The sequence below is a fragment of the Podarcis gaigeae genome (assembly GCF_964106915.1).
Source record: "Podarcis gaigeae genome assembly, chromosome: 13".
Lineage (NCBI taxonomy): Eukaryota > Metazoa > Chordata > Lepidosauria > Squamata > Lacertidae > Podarcis > Podarcis gaigeae.
The window spans coordinates 32,554,803-32,565,486 of NC_139689.1; the positions used below are offsets into that span (position 1 = coordinate 32,554,803).

The window sequence follows — 10,684 nt, forward strand, 5'->3', positions numbered from 1 at the left end:
CCAGAGCAGCCAGGTTCCCCCCTCTTTCCACACCAAGCACAGAAGCTTATTGCTCTCCTGCTCTATTGCTAGCTTCTCAGAATGGGCAAATAAAACCATTAGGATAAATGATCTACTCTGGGGGTGGGGAACCTCGGGCTCAAGGGCCAAACCCCTCTATCTGGTCCTTGGGACTCTCCTCAGTCCTCTGCAGCCACAACCCCTACCTCAAGGAGGGTATGAAGTAGGGGTGGTGAGAAGTGTGGCCTGGGGAGAAGTGAGTCCCAAGGGCCAGACAGAGAGGGCTGGGGGCCGCATTTGGCCCCCAGGCCTGAGGTTTCCTACTCCTGGTCTGTATGGTTTGAGTTCATGTGTGGATGGTGATCTTGACAAACCTTTGGATAAATGGCACATCCAAAGCTCAGTTCTTTGAAGTGTTATGATTGCTGGGGTGAGGGAACAGATACCAGTATTTATTTTTGTGCATTATCTATTTCTTTAGGGGGGGGGGGGAACATAAAGACATCAACAATATGTCCATGTGGCTCTCATAAAATAGTATGTGAAAAATGTTTAAAATGGATTGAAGAGGGAAGATAAGGCAGGAAGGAAGGCAACTGAGAAGGTTCAAAGTTTCAGCAGGAAGCAACCAAAGAATGTGTGAAGTCCCTCATCGTAACTCACTCGTGCAGGCTTATCTCATGACTATGAATCCAAAACTGACTTGACAAAATTGGTGGGTTTAGAAACACGGACCAGGGAGGAAGGAAGTGACCATTAAACAGACACAATCATGGACTCACCAGGTGACATGGAAGGCTTGCCGACAGCCGTGACGGTTGCAAGTCATGCAAGCTCCAGAGGCTGCTTTGCTCTCCCTGCCCTGCTCTTCACAGATGTAGCAAGTCTGCAACAATAGGAGGCACAACATAGACGGTGTGCATTACACACTGTGGTGAGCATACTGTGAGAGCCAAAAAAAATAATAAAAATGTATCTTATTGTTCTTGGGGTGACAACAACTTGTCAGCAGATAAATGTAAAAAGTATAGGAGAGCATAGGAGATGGGGAAATCAAAATAGGACAGTCCGTGGAAGAGGCAGAAACGGGATGCTGAGGGAAAACATTGTACGTGCATGTCTCTTTTACCTTGCTGAACCGATCGTGGGGTACATACTGGAGGACGATTGGCTCCATGGTGAGAACATTAGCAAATTGCACCTCGGGGATGTACAGAGCGCAGACGACATGGGCCCAGCCTAAGTGAAGGACAAGACAACAACAGTATAGGTGAAAAGGCACAGAGAGGCTTGAATCAGGCAAACATAGAGTAATAGGCCTTTGTCTCCAGTGGGAGGCAGCAGTGGGGTGGGACTAGGAGAGACCTTTAGGAGACTCAGTTTTCACTGTGGAAATAAACTTGCATACCTCAGACCCCTGGTGAAGGCTAACCTCGCAATGCCCTTCGATACAAATACAAACAAATCCTGCCATGTTGAAAGCTATGTCTGAGAGAAGGGTTCTGGCCTTAACATGCAAGTTTTCTATGTGTAGAAAATAAAAAAGGGTGGTTGGTGGTATACAAAGGAGCATTCAGTCCTGCAAGTCCCCACGTGTGGTCACAAGTTGCATAGCCCAGACACAGGCTTATCACCTCAGTGAAAATTAGGCCAGCATCCATAGCATTCCCAAGACCACTAAATGACCACATTTCCTTTCCCACACACCCCTAATCATCTTTTCCTCAATAGTAGCTCTAATATAACAATTATGGTTTTGTGTGTGTGTGGCTGCAATTTTGTGGCGAGAAACTATGTTCTTATGTTTAAGAACGTAAGAATAGCCCTGCTGAGTCAGGCAAGTGGCCCAGCTATCCAGCATCATGTTCTCACTGTGGCAAGCCAAATGCCTATGGGAAGCTCACAAGCAGGAGCTGAGCGCAACAGCACTCTCCGACAATTGGAGACAGAACAAAAACATTGTGGTTAGAAACCATTGCTAGCTTTCTCCCGCATAAATTTGTCTAATCTTGTTTTAAAGTGATCCAAGTTGGTAGCCATCACTACCCCATCTTGTGGCTGGAAGGGGTTGGGGGCCTACTGAGGCCTGGGCCTGAGAAGAGGCCTATCATCCCCATCTTGGCTCTCACTTCACTGGGCACCACACCAAGGCAGGATACGTGCAGCCATAGTTCCTTGAAAAGGGCCTCCCTCCCCACAGCATACAAGGGTCCGTGGTAACCTGGAGTCAGCCCTGACTGGTTTGTGTCAGCATTTGGGTCGAAAACCTTAAAGGCTGCGGCCTGCAGGGCTACCATGAACCGGCTGACTGGTCCTGCTATGTGAGAAAGCAGATATTCCATGAGAGACAGGGGAAGAGATGTCTGTTTTTAAAAGCCTGGATTATATGCACCGCGGCTTCATGTTAAACCAGAAGGCAACACTGAAAACTTGGTTGCATTTGTTCTTGTGATCTGAAGGGTTTTTAAACACACATGCAAGCAGGGTAATGCATATATGGCACAAGACCTATCACGTATTCAGTCACAGCAAATTTGTGCAGTCTCATTCACTGAAACACCACACCAGGGCTGGAGAACCTGAGGTCCTCCAACTACTGTGGTCAATTGTCAGGAATGATGGGAGTTCCAGGTTCCTTATCCCTCAGTCTCTCTGCCCCCCACTCAGTCTAGGACAGTGTTTCTCAACCTTGGATCTCCAGATGTTGATGGACTACAACTCCCAACACCTGGTCCTGCTAGCTAGGCATATGGGAGTTGTAGTTCAACAACATCTGGGGACCCAAGGTTGAGAAAGGCTGTTCTAGGAGAAACCTGCTAGAGGTCCATGTTTTGGAGCTTCACCAGGGAACTTACATATGCACTAGCCATTAACCCAAAGTTACCCAAACGTAGATGAGCATGCCCTCCTCAACTGAGTTCCTGTATAAATTCTGGGCTGTCCTTGCCACCTTACAATAGGATGCTCACCTCCATTATCAGTCCGCTTCAATGCTCCATCCTTGTGGGGACACAGCTCACACCTCTGAAAATTAAAGAGAAAGGTTAGGACTTCTATATAATAATGATAATACTTAAACATGTGTATAGAACACTCCAGATATTAGACTACATACACACCATGCATTTAAAGCACACCCACCCAGAAAAAGAATTCTGGGAACTGAAGTTTACCTGTCACAGAGCTATGATTTCAAGCACCCCTAACAAAGGACAGTTCCCAGGATTCTCTGCAGAGGTGCATGCTTTAAATGTATGGTGTTTGCATCGTTGTTACCCTTACAATAACCCAGTCGGGTAAGACAATATGACTGTCTCCCATATTGCAGTTGTTGTCGGGGGGGGGGGGGGGATGGCTTGTCTAAGGCTCCCTGGTGAGATCATGGAAGAGCCTAGATTTGAACTGAAGGCATTCTTGTTCATAGATTGATTGATTGATTGATTGATTGATTGATTGATTTTGGCCATTACATAGGTATTTTCACTTGCATCAACCATGGCAATATGATGAACAATACAGGCAGTGCTGAGAACACACACACACAGAGAGAGAGAGAGAGAGAGAGAGAGAGAGCTATAGAACAAGTGGAACGAATTTTAAAAAATTGGATGAAATAACTATTATCCATGCTTTTTCTTTTTTTTTACACCTCCAGCTCAACTTTTCCTGAAAGTTCCCGTTGCCGTATCACTGAGCAAATGGGTTATCTCTAATGGAATAATTTATCATTAACTGACAACAACAGTAATGAAGTCGTATAAACCATCTCCAGTTTTGTAAGGACTGTACACATATTTTTTTCCAAAAATGCCCCTGCCCACAGGCAGATAACGTAACAGACATGATGCAAAAGGAAAAAAGGAAGAGTGATCTCCTTTACCAGCTGATGGATTGGGTCAGGCTGCTCTTACCCTTGGCATGATTTTTAATCTTAAAAAAGTCAGAAATCATTTGTGATGATGGCAATGGGCCCACGTGCAATATGCTGATGCGGCATATGCTGCGGCCTATATTGCAAAGGCTAAATCTCTGCATGTGGTATGTGAACTTTGGGACAAGGTGGGTGAGGTTGGACTTTGGTTCCCTTTCGTTTCTATGGTTCTAGAACATCCAGTTTTGCCAGAGAGATAGCTCCTGCTCCACACTATCCCACTGAACTGGACTACTGGCAAATCCTGCTGCCACAGCTGCTGTTCTCAACACAAACCCCTCTTTCCTGGCAACTGGGGAGTTAGAAAAAAATCAAACCTTAGCAGGGCAGATTTGGAACATAGGGCCACCAGTTGCTGACCCTCCAGTTCTATAATATAACAACATGGAACGCTTTCTAACACAATTAGGGAAGGAATTTTATCTTTTCCAATGGAAGCTTAACATGATCCACATCTCCTGGACTATTGTGCGGATCCTGTAGCTTTCTCACTTCCTGAATGTTCTGGTACAACTCTTGGTCCAAAAAAAAGTATCAAAACATGAGAAAACACATTTAAAATATGTCTTTAAATATGCATTTATATGGGAATCTTCATACATATATTTTTAAAACCGTAGCAAAGCAGGTTTATGGTTGAATATGTGCAGAAGCGACATGGATGGGAAATAGCCTGCATTAAAGGTGGTGGTTGGTTCAGTTCCAAAGGTGGCTTCTCTGGAGAAGTCTTTGTAGCAGCTTTTCACTAGACTCCATTTCCTGCATCACAGACTTTCCTGTCCGGAAGTTGCACTATACCCCTAAATTCAGATAATTCCTTGGTGCTCCATAGTGTCAAGGTGGTATATTGACCTCTGGTTTATTCAAGTGGCTGAGCCTTAATGAAAGGGGACGGGCTTTGCTCAAGTTAAAATGTGGGGCAGGGCTCATTGAGCTGTTACTCCTGGGGGACTCTCCCCTATCCTTTGGATCTGATCCTGGTTGCAAGGTGTCCTTCTGAAATCGCACATGCGAACATATGCATAGTATCACACACCCACACCCAAAAAAACTACCCCACACAAGCTGGTTTGGACGGGGGAGGGGGTTGCCACCAGCCACTGCAAGCAGGGGAGGAAAGTAACTGATGGGGATGGGGAGGAAGAGGCAAGTGTTTTCGAAAGATCTTTGGTGGGCTGCCTTTTGAGGGATGGAGGTCTAGGGATTCAGGCCTGCTACTGCAAAGGATGCACTTGGAACTCAGAGAGACAGAAGAAGAGCAGGCAGGGGGCCTTAACATTGGGAAATTTGCACTTGAAAAGGTCCCTCCATCCCTTTTGGATCAAAGCGCCTCTCCCACCACACTATTAGCAAAGCTCTGATCATTAGCAGGAAGGGTTAAACAGCTCTGCCAGCCAGCCAGCCCACCCACCCCTTGGAAGGCTTTAATATCCTTGCTGTAACATGACTGTTAAAGCCTTCACATGATCCCCCCCCCACTTCCCTCCCTCCCTTTCCCACGAGTTGCCCTCCAGCCAGTCCGTCTCAAAGGGCCAGCCAGACAATTCCTTTACAAAGCAAACAGAGCTTTAGCACTTCCTTCATCTAATGGAGCAGAGCATCCCCGAGGGGGCTTTGGGAATGCAAGGAAGAATGAGAATGAGTGTGTCATTCCTAAAATGAGGAGCAGCTGGGACTCAACATTTGGAAGCTGTTTAGTCTCAGACATTTGGGATCCAGCTGCAGTTATACAGGGGCAAGCACTCTGCACATGCCCAGAGGCATTTGTGCATGTATTAACATCTCTATATAAGTGCTGGTAAGACTGAGCCCTAGCACAACTTGAGCTTTGGGTTCAGTTTGAATTAGTGCTTGGCCCCAGAAACTATTGCCAACACATAGCTCTAGAAAAAATGAATATGTATTCATTTGTGTGGCCATAACCAGCTTAGGGCTGGGGACTTATGGAACATGCAATTGCTGTGCCTCTAGGATTTTTTTTTTTTGGGGGGGGGTTATATCCAAGCAGCTGTGGGGCTAGAACTACCTGTACTGTCTGCAACCCACCCCTTCCCTGGCAAAACCTGCAGAAATCTTTGTGGAAACAAATCTTCACAAGTTCAGCTTACATCTCCAATGCTCTCACCTTCAAAGGAGGCCAGGCATAACTTCCTACTTTTAAAAGCTGGGAATGAGTACCAAAGTACAGAATACCAGAATTCCAGGACCTTGTATCACTTGAGAATGGTGTGCTTGTTTTTAAAATCATTACTTTCCACACAAAGAATCCACACAGAATTGACCCAAATCAAAGTAATCCTTAAAAAGTGAAAAATTGAAAATTGAAAATCAACATAAAGAGACGTATGTATCTAGGGTTGCCATATGTCTGGAATTTCCCAGACATACCCGGAATACTGCTGTCTGAAGCTGTGTCTAGCTGGAAATCGGCAAAATGTCCAGGAAAATCCAGACGTATGACAACCCATGTTGGCAGTGCCATTTCTGGTGATTTTACTTTTAAAAAGCTCAAAAACGTACCTTTTTACAACTTTGGGAAAAAATAATAACAATCACTTTCTGAAATGGCAACCCTAGTATTGCTGTATGGAAGTATGCTTAGTGTCAGATTATAAAAGAACACACAAGGGTGTGTACAGGAACACATGCAAATCATGGTTCACTATTTTTCTCTCCTAAAGCTCAAGCCTGGCTTTCTTCTGCTTTCACAAAGCATTTGACAAATTGGCCAGCAAACTGAATGGCCATTCAATACCATTTTGCCATTTCTGCCATGCTTCAGGAAGGCTGGCTGCCCTATTAAAAATTTTTAAGTGCTAGACAAGAAATTCCCCTTTACTGAGTCAGACCACTATAGTCTATATTGACTATTCAGGAATTTTCTCTGGCCCAATCTCAATATTCTCAGGACTGAATCCAGGATCTTCTTCATCAGCAATGCAGAACCTGTGGCCATCTATATGTTGTTGGGTTCCAGCATTCATAAGTCACAGCCAGCATATATGATTGATAGGGCAGATGGGAGTTGTAGTCCAAAAACTACAGGTTCCCGATCTAAATGCAAAAACTTTCTATCTTCTGTATGTCTACTCAGAAGCTAAATTTAATGGGCCTAACTGCATATTCCATAATACCTACTGAGGTAAAGGTAAAGGGACCCCTGACCATTAGGTCCAGTCGTGACCGACTCTGGGGTTGCAGCCCTCATCTCGCTTTATTGGCTGAGGGAGCTGGCATACAGCTTCCGGGTCATGTGGCCAGCATGACTAAGCCGCTTCTGGCGAACCAGAGCAGTGGACGGAAACACGGTTTACCTTCCCGCCAGAGCGGTACTTATTTACCTACTTGCACTTTGACGTGCTTTCGAACTGCTAGGTTGGCAGGAGCAGGATCCAAGAAACGGGAGCTCTCCCTGTTGCAGGGATTCGAACCGCCAACCTTCTGATCGGCAAGTCCTAAGCTCTGTGGTTTAACCCACAGCGCCACCCGCGTCCGAGGAGATACCGGTAGTCCAACTGATTTAGGAGAGATGTATGAATAAATATGCACAGGACTATGTTGAAGGTGTTTTACTTCTGATTCACCCATAGTGCTGACCATCTTGGCTGTGAATCCTGGAAGACCTGCTCCCTGCCTTGCGTGCCTTTTCCCACCTGGCCTGGGAGGGTGGGACCATTTTGGCTGTCTTAGTGCAGACTCAGGTCATCAAACCTTAGCTTCCACAGCTACCACTTGCCATGAACCACAATAGACAGCAACAGTAGCAGCAGATATGTTCTGTGCTTATGATAACATCTTATTCTCTTGCTAATTATGCTGCTTTAAATGTGCATTTTATATTTACTTCCTTTAGTAATGTTTTCTTTTGAACTGTTTTAGGTAATTTTTATGGTTGTTAACTTTGCTGTGTTAAATGTGCATTTTGTAGTTGACCTTTATAATGTTTTCTTTTGAAATCTTTAAGGTAATATTTTAGTTTCTTGTTAGTTATGTTGCTTTGAAGGTATACTTTATATTTGACATTTTCTTCAGTAATGCTTATTCAGGGTTGTTTTATTTATTTGATGTTTAAATGTGTTATAAACCACTTTGAGATTTTCCCTTAAAAATATAAAGTGGTATAGAAAGGAAAATAATAATAATAATAATAATAATAATAATAATAATAATAATAATGGGTCTTGAACTTTGTTTTATAGCCCTGGTTTTAGACAAGAGTCCCAACTGTGCCATTTATTAAACAGGCAAAGGTAAAAGGGTAAAGGACCCCTGGACAGTTAAGTCCAGTCAAAGGCAACTATGGGGTTGCAGTGCTCATCTCGCTTTCAGGCCAAGGGAGCCGGTGTTTGTCCACAGACAGCTTTCCGGGTCATGTGGCCAGCATGACTAAACCACTTCTGGCACAATGGAAGACCATGACAGAAACCAGAGCGCATGGAAATGACATTTACCTTCCTGCCACAGCAGCACCTATTTATGTACTTGCACTGGCATGCTTTCAAACTGCTAGGTTGGCAGGAGCTGGGGCAGAGCAATGGGAGCTCACCCCGTTGCATGGATTCGAACCACCAACCTTCCAATCAGCAAGCCCAAGAGGCTCAGTGGTTTAGACCACAGCGCCACCAACGTCCCTAAATGACATTATATTCAATCCCCCTCTTTAAAAGCAGTGGGCAAGCAGAATCCCTTTTTTAAATGTTGAAAAATTGCTTTGAGGGGCAAGGAATATTGACATCACCCATTTCCAGCCATTCAACACAGCGCTGCAAATACACAGAACTGATTTCCCGCAACCTCAGTCTAGGAAAGAATATGATACATCTAAAAAGAACATGTGGTTAGTGAACTTGTACAAAAGGCTTGGTGCTTAAATTATGTACTTCTGTACTCACTCAAAGACATGAAAGCTTCTCAGGGTTTTTTTGTTTTTAAGTATACACACAGAGAGAGAGAGTGAGAGAGCACTTTGATAATGAATCAAGCTTTGCAAGAACATCGGAAGTGATTACACATAATGTCAGCTTTTTTACACAAATCTATATACATCAGATCTAGCATGTGCAAACACTGTTAAAACCTCTCTCCATAAGCTAGGCCCGGGGTCAGCAAACTTTTTCAGCAGGGGGCCGGTCCACTGTCCCTCAGACCTTGTGGGGGGCCGGACTATATGGGAGGGGGGAATGAACAAATTCCTATGCCCCACAAATAAGCCAGAGATGCATTTTAAATAAAAATACACATTATACTCATGTAAAAACATGCTGATTCCTGGACTGTCCGCGGGCCGCATTTAGAAGGCGATTGGGCCGAATCCTGCCCCTGGGCCTTAGTTTGCCTACCCATGAATGGAATGCAGTAAGTCTGAGGCACCAAATAACAGCTACATAGGTTAATGAAGCAAAAAAAAGAGAGACCTCCCACAACTGTCGGAACAGGCTCTCAGGTGGACATCAGATTGCTCTTGCATTAGGATTACCTGAGCCACACACTCTGTTCCTCCACCCAATGTATGTTTAATCAAAATCCCTCCAGGGCACCTTATCATTTAACTAATGCTTCATCCCAAAAAACAAAACAAAATCTCATCAACAATGGTGTGTGGATCACGTTACTTAGTCATGTGACAAGCAGCAGATGGAACCAATTTTTATTTACTCAGAAGAAATCTGAGCCACAGGATGCCTTGTCTGTGTGCATCTGTTCCTTCCAAGCTCAGTTGCTGCACCTCGCAAGGCTCCGCTGAACTGGGGGAAATAGGTAGTCGCCCCAGCAAGTATAACAAACAGAGCAGTCTTATTTTCACCCTTCCAAACAGAAGCGGCAGTTATGCCCGCTCTGCCACAATAGCTCAGGGTTCATCTCATCCACACTGCCGCTTGTCTCGTGTCTAGAAAGCATGAGTCTGCAGGGAATTATTTCACTTACGCTGTGTTTTTGAGAAAGGAGTCTGAGCAGTTTTGCCCCACTGCTTTCTCCTGGAAAACCCACTCTCTGGAGCTAAATGAGAGCAAACGTCAATCTGGAGAAAACCCGACTGACATTTGCTCCCATTCAGGGGGTTTTCCCATTGGGAGCCTTTCTGCCAGGCTTGGGGGGAAACAGTGTATTAAAGTCCTAGCAGAGGGCATCAAACTTCAAGGTGGCCATTGAGGTTGCCATTTCAGGATGCATAGACAGCGTCGTTATATAGTTTAGTCACTAGGTGGCACTGGACTTAGTTGTAGCCAGGTGGAGTCAGGTGTTTCTTATCAAAGTATCATAGAGTTGGAAGGGACCACGAGGGTCATCTACTCCAACTCCCTTGCAATGGAGGGATCTTTTGCCCAGCGTGGGGCACGAACCCACAACCGTGAGATTAGGAGTCTCCTGCTCTACCAACTAAACTATCCCTTCTTGGTGTTATAAGAATTTGGAGAACTGGAACCCAAATAACCTTGATTTGTAACTGGGTTGGTTGCCCTTGTGGGTTGTTCTGTTTTTCTATAAGGGGACAATAAAGTTCTTATCTAGCTTCCTGACCTTGGTGTCTTCTGACCCCAGTGTTCTTCAACCTTAGGTCCCCAGGTGTGAATAGACCAGGCAACCCCAAACTCAGCCCTCCATATGTTTTGGGACTACAATTCCCATCACCCCTGACCATTGGTCCTCTTAGCTATGGATGATGGGAGTTGTAGGCCAAAAACATCTGGAGGGCCGAGTTTGGGGGTGCCTGGAATAGACTAAAACTCCCATCATCCCCTGCCAGCGTGGTCA

At 45.0% G+C, this 10,684-nt stretch overlaps 1 protein-coding gene across 15 annotated transcripts in view; it reads right to left on the bottom strand.

Moving 5' to 3' along the window:
* The window catches only part of MLLT6 (MLLT6, PHD finger containing), a 93,713-nt gene that overhangs the window by 62,339 nt on the left and 20,690 nt on the right, over positions 1 to 10,684 (bottom strand). For all 15 annotated transcript variants that reach the window (XR_014557362.1, XR_014557363.1, XM_083708637.1 and 12 more), the window contains exons 3-5: positions 2,970 to 3,024; positions 1,130 to 1,239; positions 783 to 886 (exon numbers count right to left, since the gene is read on the bottom strand). Coding sequence is in view for 13 of the 15 variants with exons in the window: in XM_083708637.1 (XP_083564763.1) it covers positions 783 to 886; positions 1,130 to 1,239; positions 2,970 to 3,024 (269 nt within the window). In the remaining 2 variants the exon portion in view is untranslated. The remainder of the gene's footprint in view (positions 1 to 782; positions 887 to 1,129; positions 1,240 to 2,969; positions 3,025 to 10,684) is intronic.